The 26,001-nt window shown below is 42.9% G+C and overlaps 1 protein-coding gene across 1 annotated transcript in view; it reads left to right on the forward strand.

Annotated features, from left to right (window-relative positions):
* Positions 1-9,777: 9,777 nt before the first annotated feature.
* Positions 9,778-26,001, forward strand: part of ITGA8 (integrin subunit alpha 8) — a 178,641-nt gene continuing 162,417 nt past the window's right edge. The window contains exons 1-2 of the mRNA XM_022580578.3: positions 9,778-10,152; positions 10,837-10,970. Of these exons, the coding sequence (XP_022436286.1) occupies positions 9,947-10,152; positions 10,837-10,970 (340 nt within the window). The 5' untranslated portion in view covers positions 9,778-9,946. The remainder of the gene's footprint in view (positions 10,153-10,836; positions 10,971-26,001) is intronic.

The following is a 26,001-nucleotide window of genomic DNA, read 5'->3' on the forward strand; positions in this document are numbered from 1 at the left end:
TTCAATAGTCTTAAAGACATAGGAGCATTTATAAGCCATTAAGGAATTGTCAAGCCAGTGTCCAATAGAAAAAGGAAATTCAGAGAGGGTAGCCAATATCTGGAGCCATTTTTCCCTAGAAGAATTTTCTATTCCTCTAATGAAATGGAATACTGAGAGGCTGGGGTGGATAGGACTTAACGGGACGAAGGGAACAAAAATCATAATCCATGGTCTTGCAAAGAGGTTGTTCAATGGCAAATACTCCATATTTAGTGTTGAGACTCTAAAAGTCTATACTCTAAGGAGGAATTGGAAATAGATTGGCCCTCCCAGGGACTGAAGCTCAGCTTCAAGTCATCTCAATCTCTGGAAATTGATTAAAATGAGTGAGTGGTATGACTGCTCATAGTCGCCTGCCAAAAATAAGCGTTAAATTCTATTTGAATGAAGAGGACATCATTGCAGGGCTCAAGTTACTTGTGTAGCTTTTCATATATGATACCCTGGCATTTAATTTTTTTCATATGTTCTTATTTGAAAGGCACCAAGTAAACAAGATAATGTGATCAAAACACAAGAGAAACAACAGATGATATAAATAAACCCCTCCCCCATAATTCACATAATGAAGTTAACAGACACAATCTTTAAAATAACTCCAAAACTGTTTAATAAAACAAAACCCAAGATTGAGATCTTTGACAGAGAACTGGAAACTATAAAAATAAAATAACCTATGGCAATTCTTTAACTTAAGGATACACTAACCAAATTTTAGAATTTGATGGACCAATTTAGTAGCAGATTAGTCACAATTACAGAGCTAATCAGTGAACTGGTAGATAAATCACAAGAAAAATATTAAGATGAAACATGTAGAACAAAACAGATGGAAAATATCAACATAAAATAACAATAGAGGCTCTACTGTGAGAAGGTCAAACATACACTAATTGGAGTCTCGAAAGAAGATGACAGAGACAGTGGGAAAGAAGGAATACTTGAAGAGATAATAACTGAGGATTTTTTTACAGATGAAAGATATTAACCCACAGGTTCAAGAAGTTCTATACCTCATGAAGTATAAATAAAAAAAAAAATCACAACTACACATGTTAAAAGCACTAAAACAAAAACGTTTCACTACCCATCCCCACTGCATTGCACCATCCTAATTCTGACCTTTATTTTTTCACAAGTAGACTAATATATTTATGTAACTACTATTCTCTATTTCTCCCTCATTTACAAAGCTGTCAAATTAATGTTCCTCAAACATAATTTCTTATCCAGAAAATACTCAGAATTATTTGGTAACCTCTCTACAACCTGATATTGCCCAAAGGAGTGTTAATTGAGAAGGATCAGCTAAGACAGCAGGACCCAAGGTCCCCAGTGAAGGGCAGGCACATGTGGATAAGTGAAAGGAAAGATTACATAATTCCATGAGTAATCCATAAGCAATCAGAAGTGTAAGTAATAATAATGACTAACACTCATAATGCTTTTCATATGGACCCTCATAGGTTGATGTATTTTAACTCATTTAGTCCTCACAACTCCATATGATATACTCTTAGTATCTTCATTTTACAGTTGGGGAAACAGAGATGGTAAGTAACTTGCCCATGGTCACACAGCTAAGCGACAAAGCTGAGCTATGGACCCATATATCTGGCTCCAGAACCCATGTTCTTAATACCTACTGTCTCTGCACGTATGAGCAGCAATGGTTTCTAAACAGAATCATAGTAGGACTGAGCTGACAGCAAGGATTAGAGTTCAGTAGAGAAATGTTGACAGTGTTTAGAGCTCATCTCTCACCTCCCAAGAGTGAGATTCACGTGAATGAGATCACACTGTGACTAAGGGCTAGACAGCAATCTTAACATCACTATAAAAAGAATTAAGTTTTAGAGCCCTTCTCTCCCTGGGATTACCATTATTTCCATGATTTGGTATGAAAATATGTAGTGGCACAGGTTTTTCAGGGATTTCATAGGAAGTCACTCTAACATCTACATTGAACAAGTCCTCCTCGCAAACCAGTTGAAAAATGGCTAAGCTTAATCCATTTGGTTTAGTTTTCTCCCTCCAGAAATGCTACTTGGCATCTTTCTTTTTCTTTTATGAGAGTGTTTTAACTTTCATCTGCTGGTTTTAATTTAACTTGTCATATTTCTAGTTTTTTGTGCGTGTGCCCAGAGGCCTCTGGGAAAAGGACACATTTTTTAATAAGTCGAAACAATAAAAACCAGAAAGGTCAACTTAAGTCAATTAGTCACGTTTCAAGCAATCTAAGTAGAAGACAAGAAATTCACTTCCAGCCTTCAAATTGTTCTCTCAAAGACTGCTAACCCTAAAGACGCAGACGTAGGGAATGGACTTGAGGACACGGGGAGGGGAAGGGTAAGCTGGGAAGAAGTGAGAGAGTGGCATGGACATATATACACAACCAAATGTAAAATAGATAGCTAGTGGGAAGCAGCCGCATAGCACAGGAAGATCAGCTCGGTGCTTTTTGACCACCTAGAGGAGTGGGATAGGGAGGGTGGGAGGGAGATGCAAGAGGGAGAGGATATGGGGATATATGTTTATGTATAGCTGATTCACTTTGTTATAAAGCAGAAACTAACACACCATTGTAAAGCAATTATACTCCAATAAAGATGTTAAAAAAAAAAAAGAAGGCTGCTAACCCTGGAAACAGACTACGGCATTCCTGCACAGAGAGAATTAAAGTGATCAAGGTCATGGGTACAGATAACTTAACTGTCATGGTAAGCAGGAAGCCTTTGAATGTAAGTTACACAGATGACAAAATGCATGGATACCATAGGAGGCGTATGGCATTCTATAGGGGCTCTAAATGTCCTAACTTGGTTCCATGTCTTAGCACAGATGAATTCTGCTAAGATTGAACTTTTCTAAGTCAGGGGCCCCAAGGGACCCCAAGCCATAGGGTCCCTTGTTTTCCAGATCGGTGTGAGCAGAGTAACAACCTCATCTTTTTTTAAAGTTGCATCATTAATAGTCCATTTTATTCTTTGGTTGATCACGTGGCCATGTTCTTCGGAGGTAAGTGCTCTCCTAAAATCTTCCCCACACCCATTCTTCTCTAACCACCCCCTGTTAGTTTTGCTCCTGGCACTTACCCACTTAATTATATTCTTATCAGGTTGCCATCTCCTCACTGCATCATAAGCTCCAGGAAGGGAAGAACTGTATCTCTTAAATTCACAAGCGTATCTCCAGGGCTGGCACAGTACCTAAGACATAGTTGGCGCTCATATTTGTTGATGGGATAAAAAGAAGGAATAAACAAATAACAAAGTTAGGTAGGCCAGTGAGATTGCGTGGAATAGAGTCCTTGCACGAGTGACATGGAAATCTGATTTGACTAATAGCTAGCTGGGAAAATATGAAATACTGTTTTTATGGGCAAATTCTTTCCTACCCCCCCTCCTCCCTTCTTTCCTTCCTTCTCTCCTTATTTTCTCTCTTCTTTTTCCCTGATTTGCAAAGCTACCACAAGGAAATAAAGATGGTGATAAACATGAGAGAGACCAACTCAAATTTGGGAACTTTGTAATGAAAAGGTCATCTAAATGGTGAGACTACATCATTTTTTCACAAGAAAATCTCACACGCTTTAATAGGGTCACAGACACTAGAGGGCAGTCCTAGACACCCTCTTAGCATCTTCCCACCGTGGAATAAACACAGCAACCTAGTTTGGGGTTTAAAACACACTCAGAGGGCTTCCTTGGTGGAGCAGTGGTTAAGAATCCGCCTGGCGGTGCAGGAAACACGGGTTCGAGCCCTGGTCCAGGAAGATCCCACATGCCGCGGAGCAACTAAGCCCATGTGTCACAACTACTGAGCCTGCGCTGTAGAGCCCGTGCTCCGCAACAAGAGAAGCCACTGCAATGAGAAGCCCGCACACCGCAACGAAGAGTAGCCCCCGCTCGCCGCAACTAGAGAAAGCCCAGGCGCAGCAACAAGGACCCAACAAAGCCAAAAATAAATAAATAAAATTTTTTAAAAAAAGAAAACACACTCAGATCACCAATCAGATGCTCCAGTCTTCATCTCCTCCCATAAGTGGAGGACTCCTCTGTGACTCCCTCACCTATTTGTAGGAGACCTTTGTGTCTCGCCAGAGTCCTTCAGCATCCTCTAAGGGCTGAATGAAGAGTTTGGCTGCTTCAGAAGGCCACAGCTGCTGTCTCCCCCTGGAACCCACAACTATTTACCCTTGTCCTGGGTCCACAGAGATGCCTGCAGGATTGTGTTCACAAAAGCCTCTGCTTTCAAGTCCTGGTGCAATGGGGTCAGTGTTTGTGTCCAGCCCGCCCCGCTCCTCCCCCATGCATGTTGAAATCCCAACCCCCAATGTGATAGTATTGGGAGGTGGGACCTTTGGGAGGTCATGAGGGTGGAGCCCCATGATGGAATTAGTGCCTTACAAAAGGAACCCCAGAGGACTTTCTCACCCCCTTTCTGCCATGTGAGAATACAATGAGAAGTAAGCCGCCCAGTCTATGGTATTTAGTTAACGGCTGCCTGAATGAATTAAGACGCCTGGCACATGCACAGGTGGGGAGAATACCTCACTCCTCATTTTAAGTGACTCTCTTTCCGCAGCACCAGAGTGTTGAGGCCCTGCACCCTAACACCTTATTGAAATTTAACAATAATAAAGCCCCTCGAATATATTCCCACAGCCTCCTAGGCACTGACTGGACTCAAACATAAGCCTTTGGAGAACTGCACTTCCCAACTGCCAGACTCCACATTTACAACTAAGATGTTGTGAGCTTTTTCCCATGGAAGTTCGCTTTAGTCACTGTGGCCAACCCATCAGACGTGTGTAGGTTTTTCAAGATTCTGGAGTGAACTGGCCCTAATTAAAATCTGTCAATCAAGGTCTTGCGTATAAGCTCAGCTGCCTGGGGTCTTTGACTCTCAGGAAGATTTATCCCCGGATGTCCAGGTTCTGGAAGAACATCATTGGCCTCAGTTACCTTCCTTTTTTAGAGAAAGAATTGTTTTATTTATTTTTATTTTTGTTTAAAGCAGAGTTGTTTTTAAAAGGCTCATTCTAAAAAGAGATCTAGTCAGAGTCTGGTGGGAATTTTCCTTCAGCTGAACCAACTGCTGGCTGTGCTTGAACGTCTGCCAGCACGGGGGCCACTGCTGCAGCACTTTTAACTTAAAAGTGGCTAATAAAATCACGAAGGGAAATCATAAAAGAGAATGACAAACAAAATTATCAAAAAGAAAAAAAAAAGATTTTACTATAATGAGATTCATCCTCCAGGGACCAGAAAGAGAAAATTTGCAGACATAAGCTTATGCTAGCAGAGACACTTGACAGATTTAAAAGTTGTTTGCCCAAAGTAAGTTTAATTGACCAGTGTTTACTAATCAGTGGTTTCTAATATTGCAGAAACTCTGAGTCCAGTTGGGCAAAAAAAAGAAAAAAAAATCAAACCAAAAACAAAGAAACAAACCAAAAAACCCCTGAGATCACCTCAGTTACCCAAAATACAAGAAAAGATTGAAAAACTACCTTCCATTTGTGGTGCATTCGTTTTTAAAGCTGATGGAATCTTCAAGAACACATTGTTTTTACACTGGCTTATTTTGTAAATGGTTCAACATATTGAAATTGTGGTTGTATTAATGAAATAATCAGATCGGGACTCCCCTAGCTCTTGATTTGGAGGCAGGATCACTTTTTATCACATAAAGAAACAGATTTAAACATAGCGGGGAGGGACTTCCCCAGTGGTCCAGTGGTAAAGACTCTGCCTTCCAAGGCAGAGGATGCAGCTTTAATCCCTGGTCGGGGAACTAAGATCCTACATGCCACGGGGCACCTAAGCCCATACACCACAACTACTGAGCCCGCGTGCTGCAAACTACAGAGCCCACGTGCCCTGGAGCCCTCACACCACAACTAGAGAGAAGCCCCCGTGCTGCAACGAAGACCCGACACAGCCAAAAAAATTAAGAAAATAAATAAGTTAAAGAAATATTTTTAAAAATTGTTAAGAAATAAAATAAACAGTGGGGAATAGTAATTGGTTATTAAGTTAAAACGTATTTGGTCTTCTGTTAAAAAGTATGCACTAATGGTTAAAAAATGTTACAACATCTCTATTTTTAAGTACTTCGTACATGGCTACAACCCAGAGAGCATTTTTTTTTCCTAGGGTACTCTTTACTTATTTTTGGAACGTTTGGGCCAAATCTGTTCCACCTTTGACCTTTGGGTTCTTTTCTTTTCTGTTTAGGCAAACAACTATGTATACCTTTCTCAGTATTAAATATACACACGTACTCACATGCATGACAAACAATTCCCAGACTTGCTTTTCTGACAAATAAATCAGTGCTAGTAGATCTTTAAAATGTCAAACTTCTCATTCAGCATAAGACCTGTCACTGTCCATGTGTTTCTCTGACGGTACCCCAAGTTTTACTGATTGGCATGGTTCCCACGTGTCAGAATAGTGCAATGTGCAAGACACCTATGCAGACCTATTCTGTCCCTGTAATTATTGCAGATTTTTTCTTCTGGCTTCTTGGAAGATTTACTACTCTCCCAGGCTCTTGGTCTCCCAGGGAGGTCAAAGAGCTTCAAGTAAGTTTGCTTTCCCTCCACTCTTTGAATACCAAGGTACCACCAAACCCTTTTCTGAGACCTCTTAACACACTGCTACATTATGCCACCTCTCAATCATGACTCATGGGCATGCTCAAAGGGCCAGCCCAGAAGAGCTTGCTACTTTAGAAAGGTGACTTCTCATTATTGCCATAACTTACAAAAACATACTTATAGACCTAATAGTATGAGGAACTGTTTTTGGCATCTGCTGGTCCTGGGTTCAAATCACACCACTTACTTGCTCTGTAACTTTGTATATGCTTGTACCTTTCTGAACCTTAATGCCCTCATCTGTACAGTGGAAAGTGACACTATTAAGAATATAGGCTTGTTGTATAAATCAAGAACAAGTGTGTTTTAGAAGAAACGGACAACTATATGTATCCAATTATGTGGCAATAAGTAGAATTTTCTTTCCTGGCCTACCCCTATCTTGAATTCAAAATAAGGAACATGCTAGAAATATCAAAAAGCGAGACAGTAGCAAAAGGGGATACCCTGGTGATGTGCTGATTTATACAAATCAAAGCATTTTATAATATTGAGCTACTTCTGTCTGGTAAGTTGGTATGTGGACCAAGTGTACATCTAGGATTATGCTTTTACTTTCTTTTTGTTTTTAATTGCACTTTATTAATTTAAACAAATAGAGATAATGATTGCTTATATTATCTTTGTAAATCTTTTGAAACAAGCCCTCATAAAGACTTGAGAAAAGGCTGGATTTTTTAACTCAAAATACTTTTTTAAAAATAATTTTTATTGGAGTATCGTTGCTTTACAATAGTGTGTTAGTTTATACTGTACAGCAAAGTGAATCAGCTAGAGATATACATATATCCCCTCTGTTTTGGATTTCCTTCTCATTTAGGTCACCACAGAGCATTGAGCAGAATTCCCTGTGCTATACAGTAGGTTCTCATTAGTTATCTATTTTATACCAGGTATCAACAGTGTATATATGTCAATCCCAATCTCCCAATTCCTCACCCCCCCATTACTTTCTACCTATTTAGGTGTTCCATTTCAACATAAGACTTGCCTGCAATGTGATGAATTTACACATTTCAGCATGCAGTCTCAGGAAGTGATGGAGTTGAGGTTATTTCCCAGTCTCAAGGTCTCCCACAGCTCTGAATATGCCCATGTGTATGTTGCATGTGAATTACCCATTGAAATTTACTCTAGGGAATGTCACTTTTATGAACACTAGTAACCTGACCCAAGGTAGTGGACTTTGTATCCAACACAAGTGGACTTTTGGACTGAGAAAAATGTTTTCTACCCTCTACTTTTAAGTCCTTGTCTGGGAAAGGACTATACAGTTAGGAAATGATCCAGATGTGATGATTTGCTACATAATCTTCTGATCGCTTATTAATTTTTAGCATTTCTACAGGGATGAGACAAGCAAAGATGAAAATGTAAAATTTAATTCAGTCTGCCAAGTGGGTTCTAATGTAAGAGAGAGTCTAGCTTTTCAATGGGAGCAGAGATTTTCCGTGGATGGACTCCTACATCTGCACCGCCAGACTAGACCACTGCTCTGAATCACACTTTACGCTTCCAGCTTCTCCGGGATCCCATGCTAGTAACAGACTCAACAGGTCCAGCATCTAACTCACCATCTACCTCCCAGTCCGCTCTCCTTGCCCATTGCTTCTGTTTGTGATTCTCCTCTTCTTGGTCGATACCTGCAGACTCGCCTTGGGCTCTCCTTCACTTTCCTTCTGCCATCAGTCTTCTGGCCCTTTCCCTGCCAGAAAACGGCCTGTTGGGCTTCCTAGTTAACCCGTTGGGCTTCCTTTCCCTTCCATCTGTTAATCATGTCGAAGTCCTCATCAGCCAGGGCATTTGGGCAACAGCTGCTTTGCTTTCTCTTCCTTCTAACAACCAACCGCCTTCCACCAACACACACACATCCTCTACTAAACTTCTGGAATCCCTGTGGGCATGTCATGCCTTTGCTGTAGAACCGGCTCCCTCTGCCTCAATAAATGTTCTTGTCGTGAAGATCCTTTCTCAGGACGTCCATCCCTACCTCCCACTGCTCTCCAACCCACACTTTGATTCTGATCCCTTTGCACAACCATTTCATCCCAGCCTTTCTGTCTTTAATACCTTCCCTCAATCACTCCGCCCCCAATGTCCAAAGCCAAGCCTCATATTCAAATTTCTGTTGAAATCTACCAACACATCTCCTTAAAATACTGTAGACCCTACGCACCTCTCCCGTCTCTATACCTATATGACCCCAGCACCACCCTGTTTAACGCTTAATAGCAGCTCTCTTTCTCCATCAGTCCTGTTTCCCTGGAAGACCACATGTTATGTAAGGGCTTCTACATCACGGTTCTCCTCTGCCTTCCCCCCTACTCATCCCTCACTCCCTACCCCAAGCAGAAGACACAGAAAGAGATCAGTAACACCGGTGGTGGATTGGAACTGAAGTTTGAACTCCCGCTGACTCCAACCTACACCCTCGACCCCTGCTGGGGGTAAACTGGAAATTCCGACATTCCCACCTTTGCCAGTCTTCACCACAATTACACAGGGTTAAGGACATATAGGGCCGAGTCATTTGACGTGTGCCACGTGCCTTTGAGAAAGACCTAAATAAAATCTCCAGGATTGCTCTGTTTATCAGTTACCTCGACAGGGAGGTCGGGTAGAGGTGGGGAAGGAGAGGACTGTACAAACGCACATCGACCCTGAAAGGGTCTTCAGGCTGTAGAGGTGATGCAAAGATCCCGGCTTGGTCTGGCCTCGTCCGTCGTGCTGGGGTACGCTTTCACAGTCTTCCATTTGGGAGACACTGGAGTAAACCCTCGCCCCATGCGGCGGGGGCCAGGGGAGGGGGGAGATCGGCTTCCAAAAGCAATGGCTTGACTTGGCCTGTGTGAGGCTCAGATCGTTCTTGAGATGTAGAAAAGCCGGGCGGCCGAAACAGGCGCCGGCCGCCAGCGGAGCCGAGGGCGGCGAGGGAGTCGCGGACTCCGGCCCGCAGTGCGCTGACGCGCCGCTAGGAGGCGCCCCGACCGCGCCGCGGCCCCTCCCGCTGCCAGAGGAGGGCTCGGATCCCCTCCGCCAGCCCCCCGAGCCGCGGGACCAGGCGGCCGGCAGACCGCAGGGGACGCGCGGAGGATCGCCCGGGGCTGTCACCGCGGACGCGCCGCGCGCACCGACCCGGGCCGCGGGCATCGGGGACCGCCAGCCGCCACGCCCGCCGTTCCCCAGCCGGGGTCTTCGGCTCCCGCCGTCCGGTGAGCACCGGCCGGGCGGAGGGCGATGTCCGCCCGGGCCCGCCGCGGTCCCCGGGGCAACCGGGCGCCGCCCCTCGCGCCCCTCTGCTGCTTCTCGGCCGCGCTGGTGGTGCTGTGGTCGCCCGCCTCGCAGGCGTTCAACTTGGACGTGGACCAGCTCACGGTGTACGGCGGCCCCGAGGGCAGCTACTTCGGCTACGCGGTGGACTTCCACGTACCTGCCGCTCGCACGTAAGTTTCCCCGCGCGCGCGGGCCCACCCCGCCCCAGGATGGGTCCCTGCCCCTCTGCCGGGGGACCCGCGCCTGTTCCCGCAGCCTGATGGCAGGCGATCGTGAGAGCCCATCGCGCTGCCCGCTGGGGGTCCCGTCCGGCTCCCCACCACCAGCCTCTTCTCTCGCCTTCCATGCTAGATGTGCCTTGTGAACTTTGAGCTAGGGACATGCCGCTTGCCTAGAATCCGAAGGTCCCGAGACAAAGACTTCAGCATCGTACAAAGGGGGAAACGGGACCGAGCGGACTCAAGCCAGTGAAAACCACGACCGCAACATGGTCTGTTTATACGTAGCCTGTAACCGTTAAGGGTCTGGGCGCAAGTGCTGTCTGCTACAAGCAGCTGGGCTCTGTCCTTGGCTATTCCCCCCCACCCCCGCCCGCCCCTCTTCCCTCAACTCACTATATACATAGCTCCACGTAGAGAAGAATTAGGACTATTTGCACCCTCTTCCAAACCAGGTTTCAGACGCCCATAGGTTTCCGCGAGGAAATCAGGTTGGACAGTCGGTCTCCATCCTAAACACGTTTCTGCCCTTGACCCCGACCCTAGTCTCCGTGGGCAGGCTGCTCCAGAGACTGCGTCGCCTGCGCTCACGTTTATGATTCCCAAAGAGTAATTCCTCTCCAACCCTTTTCGCAGAGCGAGTGTCTTGGTGGGAGCGCCCAAAGCCAACACCAGCCAGCCAGACATCGTGGAAGGGGGAGCCGTCTACTACTGTCCTTGGCCCGCCGAGGGGTCCGTGCAGTGCAGGCAGATACCGTTTGACAACACCAGTAAGTGATACTTGTCATTCTCAACTGTGGGTCCTGGTTTCAAAGAGCCACAGCCATCCTGGAGTCAACTGTCCACTTTCTTTGTGCTCACGTGGCCTGTCTGATGGGTCTGTGTTGTGGGCAGCGCAGGTCCCTAGAGAAATCAGCTTTTTAAAGCCGGAGTGAAGGGGAGGAAAATGTTGAGTGCACCCCAGAGGGGGAACGGTATTTTGAGCGTGGGTTTTTGGGCGCATCCTGGTAACTTCTGTTCCCTTACTCTTCCGAAATAAGCATTTTCAGGGGGAGTGGATGGTTTGGAGAAAGGCAGATGTTATACCCTAACCTTGATTCCGGAGAGAATTTGGTTACTTCCCAAGGACAAATCTGGGAAAAGACAGATCCTTAGCATTAACAGTGCCCAAGCTCTGGAGGCAAGAGTCAGCTGCTACAGACCCAGATATCACTCCATGTTGCTGTTTAATTCTTTACAGAAAGAGAGAGTTTTCTTTCAAAATATTGGACATTGGATGCAAACTAGTACAAGCAGAGTGTGGATGGATTACATTCATTTCCAAAATCCCTGGACAGATGTTTCTTATTTAATTAAAGGGAAAATACATTTTAAACAATTCAGTCTGTTTATGTTTCCTCTGGTGTTTTCTCCTTGGGTCTTGAGAAAACAATTTAAACTTAATGCTTTCAAAAACGTTAACACTGAATGTTTTAATCTGTACCTCCAAAACGTTATGAATTCAAAAGGTATATATTATCAGGAAGCAAATACTTCTTTTCAGAAAAATGTGAATGTGTCAACTCAAATAATGTTCTTTGATGAACAATCAATTAAAATACCTTTTGCACCACACAGCTATTTTATGACATATTCTTCATTATTGTTACATTAGTATGAATTTAGAATTTATGTAGAACATCAGTTTTCACAGAATTTTGATGAAATTGGATGGGTGTTATTTACCTGTTACTTTAACTGATTTGCAGTTTTTATTTTAAAGGAGAAAATAGTTTCAATTCTAAGTATATGGGAATCATTTCAAAGAAAAAACTCCTATGCAAGCATTAGCTTGAATTATGACCAAACTAGGAAATATTTTATGAAAACACTTTAAAATTATGTTTTTCATATGTGTCTATATATGGTCACAACAGCTCATTTACCATTTTATTGACTAATTCAGTTATTTCATACCAATTTTTATAAACTTTTAAAGTTTAACTACTAGAAACTGGAAAAATTAAACCACTTGATATTAATTTGTGAAAGAAATCTTTCAATTTGTTGTGGAATCAGGACTTTAGATGCTTCTAATTACTGAGCTCTAGCTTGAGAATAAATTTCCTAAATCAGAACAATTAAGCATAAAGTTAAAGGTATTTTACTAATCCACATCAAAATCATTTGTATTTTAAAACGTATTTTAAATGTGAGCCTTGATAAATAAAAACATAAATTGTTGGCATATTTGAATTTAAGCTAAGGGAAATTAGCATTTGCATTTTGAGACATTTGATGTATTTTTACCAACAGTCAATCTATAGTCATGGACATGAATTTAATAACCTTCTAGAATAGTCCCATAACATATCAACATATCAAATCAGGATCTGGTTAGTATATTTTCTCTTTGATAAGGAAGAGTCAATATCTTATCCAGATAAGATAAGTCACACCTGAATACCTTTCTAAGTACTAATCCCAGTAGATGTCACCGTTCAACAAATGAAAACCAGAGAATACAGACATCAATATGAATTATTGAAAACTGACCACTCCCAACCAAAACTTTCCAGTGTTAAATTACAATAGGCAGCATTTCCCAAAAGTTCATTCTAAAGCAACTGTTCGGAGCTTTGAATTCAGTTTCCCACAGAGAACTAATGCTGAAAGATCGTGCTTTGGTTTCCAGAATAACCCATAGGAATGCACTTAACCCTTACTGTAGCCGAATCATATTTGCAATGAAACAGTAGGGGACAAACTAGTACAATTTTGGCGATTAACTAAATAGGAAAATAATGAGTGTTGAGAAAATATCAGTGTTCCTTGGAGAAAGAGGGGGGTAGATGGCACCTTCTGCACAGGTTCTCAGGAAGACATCTGGATGTTGCAAAGGGCTTTCGAGATTAATGCTGCTGGTTCTACAACTATGTCTTATTTTACTTCTAAATGGATGGGGTTTTCTTTTCTTTTTTTTTTTTGCCTCATGGCATGCAGGATCTTAGTTCCCTGATCAGGGATCGAACCCATGTCCCCTGCAGTGGAAGCATGGAACCCTAACCCCTGGACCACCAGGGAATTCCCTGGGGTTTTTCTCTTGAGAGATGCATTCATCCTACTATTTTATACTTGCAACCATAATCGCCGTAACTTGAGGGTTCATTAAGTGGAACAAAGTGAGGGAACCAGGGAGGGAGATAGATGTTTCTGAAATAATTGAGCAAGAAATGGAAAAAAAGAAAAAAGCAAGGCATAGGAGGCCACACAACATCTGTAAGAAATGAACGGTCTATGGCGGAATGAACAAAGCAGTGAACAGTGAAAGCCTGGGCGAGTTTCAGAGAGAGAATGACTGAGAAAAGAAAGTTCCCCATTTAGCCATCAGGGGGTACTGTGGGCCCAGGAACCTTGGCTGCTACTGGGAATGGCCTGAGAATGGGTGGGGGAATAGGAATCAGAGGACTGTGGCTCAGGGGTTTGCTATTGAGTGGGGGCCAGCACACTACATACACATCATTTCTACCAAAGACCTTATCCATGAGCCACAAGACGGTGGAATTGCCAGTGAATGCCGTTTGCTGCAAAGCTGTGAAAGGAAGGGAGGGACAGCAGCAGCCTGTAGAGCTATTTCTAGTTCAAGTGTCGGTTCTGTGAGCAGACTATGATCTTGGAACCAAAGATGAAAGGCAGAAACAGAGGCATTCTGACTCCGGGTGTTGCAGTCAATACTACCAGATGTGTTGCATTTATTCATCACCTACTATGTACCAGTCACTTATACACATTATTTCTAATCCATACAACAAAATGACCATGTAAAACCCATTTTATGAGTAAGGCAACAGACATCAAAGGTGTTTAAAAGATACATCCAAGGGCTTCCCTGGTGGCGCAGTGGTTGAGAATCTGCTTGCTAATGCAGGGGACACGGGCTCGAGCCCTGGTCTGGGAACATCCCACATGCCGCGGAGCAACTAGGCCCGTGAGCCACAACTACTGAGCCTGTGCGTCTGGAGCCTGTGCTCCGCAGCAAGAGGGGCCGCAACAGTGAGAGGCCCGCACACCGCGATGAAAGCCCTTGCACAGAAACGAAGACCCAACACAGCCAAAAATAAATAAATTTAAAAAAAAAAAAAAAAAGATACATCCAAGACCACACAATGGTAAACAGTAGATGCAGGGCTGGTCCTAACAGACTGCAAGTTCAAGGTTGGATCCTATGGAGCTGAGGCACCGCTCACCTTCCCTCCCCCTCCTCCACTCCCCCACCCCAAAGTTACCTTCACAGGTTCCAGTTAAAATGATCCTCCAGAGAAGATCTGAAAGGGGAAAGCAGTTTGGGCAGAAGGTTGTGGAAACCAGAGGTCGTAGAGACAGCCTTTGTCTTGGTGGGAATGATGGGTTGTATGTGCCCCCTCAGCTGCCTCTTGTCCTACCCTCTGCCCATGGGCAGCAACGTGCAGGTTTCCCCCAAAGAGGAAGAAAATTTCTCTGCTTGACAAAGTAGGGGCTCTGAGTGCTGGACACCCGCAAACTGAGATGCACATAATAGAGTGTGATGCGTGGGCATCAATATAGATCACATTACAAATATACCTTTGTACAGAGAGCCATGACTGTCTCTGTCTTCCACCCTGTCTGCTTTTACTATTACATCTGAATTCGAGACATTCTAAGTAAATTTGACCTTTTAATGACGTTGTTTCAACTTGTTCAGGCCCTGGGGGTGTCTATAAATTAATGCTTGCTGTGGTAACTTACTAAACTCTCTCAGCCTAGACACTGGGGGAGACTGGCCTATAATTTAGACCCTGAATCTGGTTGTGATCTTGAACCTTAGTTTATTTAAGGTCAACTGCCTTTTTTTTTTCTTTCTGCCTTTGCGTTTGAAATATTTTTCATTAAATAGTAGTCATTTATTTTATTTTTACTTTATCCTATAACCTGGATTTTAAAAATTACTTACCATAAATGCAAAAAATAGAGGAAGCTGGGAATTGCCTAGCACTTCAAATGTATGAATACTATTAAAATCTGTGGTCCTTTCAAGTATGAAAAAAGAAAACTTTCAGGAAGCATATGGTGGTGGGGAGGGAAAAGGGTAGATAATTTTCCTGCTCTGCACAAAATCAAGTGGCTCCAAAAATGTTCTTCTCTCAGCTCCCTCCTGGCTTTCCTTCTTACTTCACTAAAATAAAATACCCCCATCACCAAACTGATTTCTTCCACTTTTGACTCTAAACTGTGCCCCACGTCTTAAATGTAAAACATCACATCTGCCAAATTCATGCCTCTCCTTTCTAAATCTACTCCAAGGTTCATTGTTTTTCTTCTTCCTACATTTTCCAAACCCATGTGTGGATTACATAAAAACGTTACAGCTCTCCAGCTAGAAGAAGGGTGAATGAGACAATGAAACAGTCAATCCATCTCTGGAATGATAAGAAGGCAAATCGCAACAGCGGTAACAAAAGCATAGTACAAAAATATTTGATTGTTTTAAATGCTCGAATGCAACCTTTTGCAGTGAAAGATAATTGCATGTGCTAATAATGATGATAATAATCACAGCATTAGTAATCACGGAGGGGCAAATAGTTGGGAACCCTCCCAGTTAGAGACCCACTTACAGAGTGAACAGGAAGAGGTGGGAGGTACCATTGAGATTTGGAAATCATCTGAGAAAGACAACCAGAATTTGCCTGGCCTTAATTTAGCATCTTTGTGTTCAAAAAAAAAAAAAAAAGAAGAAAAAGAAAGAAAGAAAAAAGTAAAACTTAAAATGGAAGACAGTTTGGTTAGGGTATTTCAAAGCTCTAGAATGGTAAGATTTTTTCGGAATTGTGTTTTAGCTTGGAGCCGGGAAGCCTCTGTTGGGGGTGGAGGGGCGGGCAGGAGTCTGTTTTATTTTTCATTTCATGTCGAGTGAGCCCACAATAAGAAGCAGCTTAAAGCATCTGGCGCTGTGACTGGTACAGGGTTGTTTTTCGATAGCATTGGGTGTGCCCTTTTTCTCGTGTGAGGGTTGGGAAACATATTGGTCACATAAGTCTTGCTTTTCTAACTTCCTCAGAAAGAAACCAGTTTTTGTTCAGGAACAAAGCAAAGGCAAATGCAGGGCAGAGCTATCCCAGTAAATGACAGAGGAGATAACACCAGGGTGATAGAACTCAGAGAGAGCAGATATCTGGACTCCAGTAAGTTCAATTGAAAGTGGAAAAAAAAAGGCGGAAGGCAGCCCAAAGATAACCTGCTCCTTTTAAGAATTAATATTGCCAGAGTTAGGGTAAGTTTTGCTTCTCACACACACATGAAAAAAAAAATGTATACACACACACACACACACAGATTGGGGCAGAAAGCTTACTCTGCTAATTACTGATCCCGCTGAGTCATCAGGGGTGCTTAAGCTGGAAGGCTTACTTATTCTAGAAGCAGTTCATGATGGCTCCCATGACTGACAGGCTGGCCCAACAGATGCAACCAACATCCCTCAGCTTCTCACAGTTGGCTCTAACTTTCATGTGACAAAACACAATGGCCATCGAAGTCCTGGCATGAGAAGTGAAGGGGGAGCAGTCCCCACAGCTCGCAGCACCGGAGGAAGCAATTAGAAAACGGAAGTCCTTGAAAGTCCAACTAGAAATGGGAAACAGATCTGCTCTACGGCTAGTTGGGTAGAAGGAGCGTTAGGCGCCTGTTGCTTAATCTGCAAAATTCTTTCAAGAAGCTGGACGTGTGTGTGATGCAACAGGCTTCCAGGCTCTTGGCAGGAAGGATCCGTGCAGCAGTTGCAGCATTCTGGGGAGGAATGTAGGAAATTGTCTTGAAATTGTCCTGAAGGCAAGAAAAACGCACTGGCGCATTGAAGCCGGCCAGGTGTGATGTACGAGTTCAAACTTTACCTGTTGTGTACAGAGGCCTGTATCTGTGAGTTGTGTTGATGAAGAGGATTGCTGACATTTCTAACAAGCTCAGCTAAGCAGTTCCCTGACGGACACCATCCAGATACACAAACATGGGTTTTTGAGGAAGAGAGATAAAAGGCTAATTATTGATCTTCTTAAAAGCGCTCACTTTAAAAATAGTTAATTTTCAGAATTCAGTTCAAATACATTTTCACATAACATTTTAGTGCATCAAGCAAGGTGTACGTGTATAATGAAACGCTAAAATAGATTAAAAGTAGTTTTGATTCTGGGTTACGTTTATGGGGATTTGAGGTAGATAAGCAAATCGTGATGCACGAATAAGAAATTTATACTTTAAACATTCTACCTAATAACACCGGTGTTGCTCTGTTATGGACCTCAGCCAGGCAGCTCTCAGACCAGCTGGGAGGGAATGGGGCTCGTCCCCAGCCCTGCAGAAAGGCCAGCTCCTGGATCTCTGAGATTTAGACCCAAAGGTCTGCAAGTGGAGAAATTCTTCTAGATCCACAGACACTGGCCAAAGTGATCATTTACCCTTTTAATTGTTTTAGTAGAAGTAAAGCATAGATTATAAAAATAAGTCTTTATAGAAATGGTTGCCAGGCATTAGGAGTAGGAAAGAGGGGTTGTCTCCAAAGGGGAAGACCAAGGGAATTTGGGGAGCTGATGGAACTTCCTGCATCTCGATTGTAATGATGGATCCATGATGGTATGTGTTTATCAAAATTCATTGAACTGTACATCACCAAGAGTGAATTGTACTGCGTGTAAATAAAACCAAAAAAGAAAGAAAAAACATTATAGAGCATAGCCATTGCTATGAGCATGTGGGCTTAAACTCTAGACGACAGGAAGGTCCGATGTAATAATAGCTGGAAGTATAAGGACACATCCCTGAAAAGCTAAGTAAGTCACCTTACTGCCCCCAAATAGGGGCAAACAATGTGTCAGATCATCAGACCTTCTATACATTGTTTAAATAAAGAACACTATATTCCGAATGTGTTTGGCAAGAAAACTGTGAATGGATGGGCTTCCCTGGTGGCGCAGTGGTTGAGAGTCCGCCTGCCGACGTAGGGGACGCGGGTTTGTGCCCCGGTCCGGGAAGATGCCACGTGCCGTGGAGCGGCTGGACCCGTGAGCCATGGCCGCTGGGCCTGCGCGTCCGGAGCCTGTGCTCCGCGACGGAAGAGGCCATGACAGTGAGAGGCCCGCGTACCGCAAAAAAAAAAAAAGAAAAAAGAAAACCGTGAATGGAAACATGTTGAATCAGAATAAATCTTTGCAATGAAGCATCATACTTACTAATTCTCATATCCTTGCTGAAATTCAGGGCCATGGGACCTCTCATTGATCATCTTTAAACTAAGGAGGTCTTACTTCAAACACATTATTGTAGTAATCAAAAGTAGTATAACTGCACTGCAGAGCATTAACTTATTAACATTAGGTCAATTTTATTCTTAAGCTCTGATATTTGACATGTGGCCACAGATTTGTGTATGATATTGCAAAAGCCTCTGTATCATTCTGCTCTGATTTACAGGACATGTAGCGATGAGAGAGAAGGGCACACACCATTGCTACAGGAATAGGTTTACGCAAGGACCCTACACAGCCCAGGTTACACACAGCATCTTACCCCAGGTGTACTGGGTCAGGGCCAACTCCCCCCAACCAGGTTACGGCTCCATTTCAGATCGGTCTGTTGTCATTCCCCACGATTTGCCCACGTGCCTCTGGCATAAGCCACCCCCACCTCTTACCATATGGTTTCCATAATACGTCATGGCACAGCTTACCTCTCAGCATCTATTACGTACACCCGTGTCCCCACTTACCCTGAGCCCATGTCCTGGTGCCTCTCTCTTAACCACCCAGAACATCTTATTCTCCAGGAACAATTTTCTGGTATTTTTCTGGCTTCTCTCTTCTTACAATTCCCAGTGGAAGATATGTTTCAAAAATTAATTCTAAAGTTGCTGCAGATCCTTTTTTAGAAGAAAGGGGGCATAACACTAAAAAATAACATTTTCAAACATCCTACATATGGATGTGTCTCATGTAAATGATGGTATAAATCACACAATTGGGTATTATAGAACCATAAAAAAATGAAGCCTACCAAGAATCAGGATTAAAATGGGGAAATGCTTTTGTTTTAATATTAAGTGAGGACTTCCCTGGTGGCACAGTGGTTAAAAAATCCGCCTGCCAATGCAGGGGACATGGGTTCAAGCCCTGGTCTGGGAAGATACCACATGCCGCCAAGCAACTAAGCCTGTGAGCCACAACTACTGAGCCTGCGCTCTAGAGCCCACGAGCCACAACTACTGAGCCCGTGTGCCACAACTACTGAAGCCCACGCGCCTAGAGCCTGTGCTCTGCAACAAGAGAAGCCACCGCAATGAGAAGCCCACGCACCGCAACAAAGAGTAGCCCCCACTCGCTGCAACCAGAGAAAGCCCACGCGCAACAAAGACCCAATGCAGCTAACAATAAATAAATTTATTAAAAGAAAACTAAGTGAAAAACATAAAATTCAAAATTGTGTCTACAACTTGTAGAAGAGTATGAGAGGAGATGTGCAATGAGAGGCTATCAGGAAATGTAATTAAAACTGTTTTTTTTTCCTTCTTTTTCTAGTGCATTTATTACTTATTTGTAAAAACCATGAACAGGTATTTATTTATGATCAGGAAAAATAATGATAAAATGAAACATGCAAAAATTTCTAAATGAAATTATTGAGTTCACGGAAGTGTTATGGAGATTAACAATGGAAAACCACAATTCAGGTTCTGTATTGGCTGAAAGCAATCTTAGTTGCTTCCTCTTTTGTCTTGAGTGTAGGTGGTAGAGTAGTTTAGAAATGTACTTATTTACGCATAGGTGTTTATGCTTCAAAATACTGAAGACCAAGGGTGTTTTCAATGACAGTTATATGTGTAAAAATAAGAAGGTGCAGTGTATCACCTGTTTTCATTCTAGATTGCTCCTACATCAATAGAAACATAGGCTTGGTGGTCTGACATGACAGTTTCTAGAGCCTTTTAGAATAAGAGAGCTGTTTGTGGAGGCAAACTGCCTTACTGAGTCCACCAAATTAAAGGCTGATTTCATCCAGAAACGCCCTCATAGACATATCCAGAAATAATGTTTAGTCAAATATCCAGGCATCTCATGATCCAGTCAGGTTAACACACAAAATTAACCATCACATCTTCTTTGAGACTTACAATATATAGTCTCCTTGAAAAGGCACTGAGAATTCATGAACGAAAGAAACCCATTGGACCCACAGGATAGAATATTTTTTGACAGTCATTTCTCCTCACATTTCTTAAGCCAAAGAATGCCCAGGGATTACTGTAGTATCAAATAAACCAAAATCTCTGGCTTAAACCAACAAGGTTTATTGCTTTTTCACACTATCTGGTTAATATGAACTGGAGAGGAGCCTCTGCTTATTCAAGTGACCCAAAGACCCATGCTGATGGAGATTCCTTATTGACACATGCTTTCAAGGTCACTCTAACTGGGAAGGCATGTGGCAAATTGCACATCGTCTATTAAAAGTTCCGCCAGGAATTGACATTTACTACTTCTCCTCACATTTGGTAGACCAAAGCATGCCTAGGAGGTTGGCCAGGCCCACTTATTTGAATATCTAACACTTGGTGGTAGACTGGTGTATTTACACACACCTATCAAAACTGTTTATGCACAACCTTTAAAAGAATACTAGAAAGGAAATGCAATAGAAGAGGTTGTCTTTGCAAATGCAATGAAAACAGGTTTTTCTTCTATTTCTAATGGACATATTTTTCAGGACCTTTTTAGGGGGGACCTGAAATAACATAGTTCTTTGGGGCTATGGTCCCAATCCCCACATTTATGGTAAGAAGCAGACAGATGGCAAGGAAACGAAGGTGTTTCTATCAACAGATGTGAAGATATGGGTGAAACTCATACTGACAATCAGTTCTCAACTTGTTCCACCTGGTCTCCATTCTTTGGCACAGATATTGTCTGGGAGGACTGAGTATCCTTCATCCTGTAAGTCAGACTCCTTGGGTGACATGTTATTAAATCATGATGTCTTTTCCCTTCAAAGCATCCTTTGGTTAACTTTAACTCATTTTTACTTACAAAATGCAGTTGACCCTTGAATAACAGGGATTTGAACTGTGCCAATCCATTTATCGGAGGATTTTATTTCAATAAATATTACATTATTAAAGGATTCTTGGATGGTTGAGTCTGCAGATGCAGAGCTGTGGTTACAGAGGGCAGACTGTAGAACTTGAGCGTCTGACACTTTTGGTATCCTTGGTGAGTCCTGGAACCAATCCCCAGCATTGTTCAAGGGTCAACTATTTTCTCTTAAGGAACAGAGGACTTGAAAATAAAGCTTAGGGTTAGCAAACAGTAAAATCAAATTTCAGGGACAAGAGGAGCATTAGTAACTTTCTTCAAGCAGGTGCTGTCCTTGACCCTGGAATTATGGCCATGAACTTACCCTTGTGGGTTTTATAGTGAATAGCCAGTGGCAAGTTGAGAAAAAGTAAGGTAAGGCTAAGGGGAGAGAGAGTGGTGTGTGTGTGTGTGTGTGTGTGTGTACACGCACACACGTGCATGCACACGCGCACTTTCTTTTTTAGATTGGCTGGGGTATTATTTTCCTGTTGCTGCTGTAACAAATTACCACGTACTTCGTGGCTTTGAACAACACAAATTGATCATCATAGAGTTCTGGAGGCCAAGTCTAAAATAGGTCTCACTGGACTAAAATCAAGGTGTTGGCAGAGCTGCGCTCCTTCTGGAAGCTCTGGGGAAGAATCTGTTTTCTTGCTTTCTCCAGCTTCTGGAAGTTGCCCACATTCCTTGATTCATGGTCCTCCTCCATTTTGAAAGCCAGCAACGTTCGGCTGAGTCCTTCTCACACTGCCGTGTTTCTTGTTCTCCTTTTCTGCCTCCTTGTTTCACATGAAAGGATCTGTGTTATTACTTTGGGCCCTCCAGATAATCCAGGGTAATCTCCCTATCTTAAGGTCAACTGATTAGCAACCTTAATTCCATCTGCAGCCTTAATTCTCCTTTGTCATGCAACCTAACATAGTCGGGTTTGGGGTATTAAGATGGAGACGTCTTGGGGGCTATTATTTTGCTTACCGGAGGTGGTCAGAGAAAGTTTCACTGAGGAGGTGATGTTTGAGCACGGGCCTAAATTAAGTGAGGGAAGGAACCATGTGGTATGGGGCAGGGGGAATGTTCTACGTTGCAGAAGAGTCAATGTTAAGTCCGGAGAGGATAGTGTTCTTGGGAAATGGAGAAAGGCCACTGGGTTAAAGAGAAGTAAGTCAAGAAAAGAATGATAGAAAATGAGGCCCAAGAAGCAGGTCTAGGCAAGATTATATAGCACCTTAAAAGCCAGAGATAGGACTTTGGATTTTATTCTAAGAGTGATGGGCAGCCAATGGTGGTTTTGAGTAGACAAGTAACAGAATTTGAATTATGTTTTTAAAAGGATCAGTTTAATAGCGTGTAGGCAACCAAGAGCGGAAGCAAGGGGATGGGGTAAGAGACAGACCCATTGTCTGGTGGTAGAAAAGTGCAGTTTGGGTTGAATGATAGCACTTAGGGTTGAGAAATGGTTGGATTTGGGATTTATTTGAAAGTGCAGTTGGTAGAATTTTCTTTATGGATCAGGTGAAGGGTACAGAAGAAGGAGAAAAATCTGATCTGAGTAACTGGAGGAATGGGACTGAGACAGGAAACAGCGGGGAAGGAGCAAATCTTAGAGAAAATATCCAGTTGAGTCCAGACACGAGAAACTGGAGATGCTTATTAGACATCCAAGTGATGTCAAGCGAGCAGTTAGATAAATAAACCCAGGGTTCAGGCAAGAGGTTTGGAGATTTAAATGTGGAAGTTGTAAGTACGTAGATGATACTTAAGGCCATGACTTAGGGAGATGGTGTGAATGAAGACAAGAAGTGAGGAGAAGCGAAGTGAAGCAAAGAGAAGAGAGGAGGGGAGGGGAGGGGAAAGGTCAAGGTTGAGACAGAGTCCTGGAGTCCCTGACATTTAAAGAAAAATTAGAGAATTGAGGAGGATGTATAAACAATGATAAGAAGGAGTGGCCGGTTAGACCAAAGAGGTCAAGAAGCCAGTGAAGCAATTCGTGTGCATTGGAGTGAACCCTGAACATCTGATTTGGTCACAGAACGTGACTGACAGCTGATAAAAGTAGTTGCAGGGGCATGAGTGTCAGGAGAGAATGGGAGAAGACCAACAGGAGACAGCAAGTCTGTAGAGCCATTTTTTCCCAAGGAGTTCCACCCTAAATGGGACCACAGAAATGTAATCATCGAGAAGACATGATAGCGTGTTTGTAATCTAACAGGAATTGTCCAGTCCATAGGGAAATGATGATGTTGATTAAAGGAGGAGAAGGATGTGCAGAAACAGATTCCTGAGTAGATGAAAAGGGATGGGTGGGACTTTACACAGATGGAGGGATTGGCCTTGGAGGAGCACAAAGACGGTCCATCCTTAGAGAGCAGAGAAAGCAGAGTGACAGTGGGTTTGTGGGTTTGGCAACAGAAGGAAGAAAACGATCTTCTTTCGCTTCTTCTATTTTCTCAGTGACATAAAAAGCAAGATTATCAGCTGAGAATGAGGAAGTAGACGGAGGAGGTTGAGATAAGGAGAAAATGTAAATAGTAACAGTGAAATGGCAGAATGCATTAAGCAACAAAGTGCACAGGGACTGCCCGGTAAATCCTATTTAAAATCTGAATTTATTTGGGGAAGGAATACATTTTGCCTCTGCTCAACCTATAGTATGGTCCTACTTGTTTGGGGTAGGGTTTAAGATTTCCCAGACGATAATTCCATCTTGGGTATTAATCTTCCATAAGTATACATTGCAGAAACAGAAGGTTTGAATGCTGAAGTTCCTGTTTTGTGTAATGTTGGGAATGGCGATTTTGTTTTAAAACCACAAAATGAACCATTTTGTTAGATGATGGTTGGTTCCCTTTTTACCACGTCTTCTGGCAACAGGGATGAGGTCCTGAGGAAAATACAAGCACACAACAGGAGCTTTTCAAGTGCTATTGGGAGGCGAGTTTATATAGCCTTCATCCTGAAACCCAATCATATCCTGTATTTAAAAGTATTGCTTTGAGGTCATAGTGAAGAGATTTATGTCATTCAGTCTGCTTCCTGAGATTCCCATGCTGAGAGATTTTCATAACTTCCTGAAGCAAATACATTTTGGGGACCCGAACGGAGAAGCATGCTATTCTCCTCCCAATTGGAAGGTGACATATAAGTTAAGAGTTCTCATTTCCCCAGCTATGTCAATGGCCAAGATATTTGATCCCAGGTATTATTCCAAGTATGAGAAAATCTAGAGATGAGAGAAAGTGTGAAAAATTCAAGGAGCTGAAAGAAAATCACTATGGTTGGGAATGGCATGAAATGACGATGCTGGCAAGATAAGGGTGGGATGTGGCTGGTTTTAAGAATTTTGGCATTTTAGAAAGAACTCTAGTGTCAGGACGGAGAATGCATTTGAAGGTGACAAGCCTGGAGGAAGGGAAACCAGGTAGGGGACCACTGCAGCCACTGAGGCTAAAGAAATGGGAGTCACCCCAAGGAAGTGGCACAGGAATGGAGAGAAACAGATGGACTTGAGAGAGATCTAGAAGGAGGCACCAGCAGGAATTGGTAACTGAGTGGCGATAGGAGGTGCGGTGCAGGGTTGGTGGTTGTCAAGGATGCATTCCAAACTTCTGGCTTGGTTCACGGGGCTGCCATTCTACTAGGTATAAATAGCAAGCAAGACAGACGTACTCGCTGGGCTTGAAATGTTCAAGTCCAGTGGAAGAGAAGATGAGTGCCTGGCAGCCCTAACAGAGGGATAAGCGCTGTAACAGGAGAAAGTGAAAAAGGGTTTAGGTGTGCAAAAGAGGGCTCTTGTTCTTGACTGAAGGGGGAACTTCTTGTGTGGCTGGGAAAGCATCTCGGAGGAGGCATCATTAAAGGTCAGAGGTGAAGGGTGAATGTGTGTGTGTGTGTGTGTGTGTGTACACACACGCACACACGTGTCTCTCTCGAGGTGGGTGAGATGGGAAGGAAAACCATTCCAGCCAGTGTACGTGAGGTGGAGTGAGTTGTAGCAGGTGCGGTCAAAGTTGAGATCTCAAGTCTCTACCACCCACCTGTAACCAGCTCTGCCCTGCAGATTTGCGTGTTTCCTACGAGGAGCCACACAGTGTTGTGTCTGACCTGCCCCAGCTGGCTTCTCATTTCCCTTTGGAGAGATGATTCTTTCATTTCTTGATATTTGCTCCTCTAGCTGCATCACGTAAAGGAGAACACTCACCCAAGAAATTACTTGCATCATACCAACAAAAGTCCATCAAATTACATATGAAAAACATTTAAATGATTTTATATGATGTAGAAACAAATGTCTGAGGAACACTAGCTAGGCCCTATTGATTATTAAAAACAGGAAGTTGGAAACGTGGTCTTTATTCTCCAGAAGATGATATAGATGTGGAAATAATTGTAGCAGAAAACTGATATTCTCATCTAGATCAGGAAAACTATATAATAGGAAGATTGTAATACAATATTTACTAGTGCTATCCGCAACCCATATTTATGAACATTGTTACTAGAACTCTAAAAGCATACCTTCAGCTCATTTAACATTATTAGTTATTTAGTTATGTGTGGAACCAAACATTTAAATAGTGATATGAAAAATACAATTTAAAATAAAAGCCTCATGATTTCCAGAAAAGAAAGGTCTTAAACTAGAGGAATGAGCTAGAAGCCTCAAACTCTGAATGGCTGGATGGGT

The sequence above is a fragment of the Delphinapterus leucas genome, chromosome 2, assembly GCF_059928025.1.
Source record: "Delphinapterus leucas isolate spDelLeu-1000000601 "Yukka" chromosome 2, BTC_Dleu_Yukka2, whole genome shotgun sequence".
NCBI lineage: Eukaryota > Metazoa > Chordata > Mammalia > Artiodactyla > Monodontidae > Delphinapterus > Delphinapterus leucas.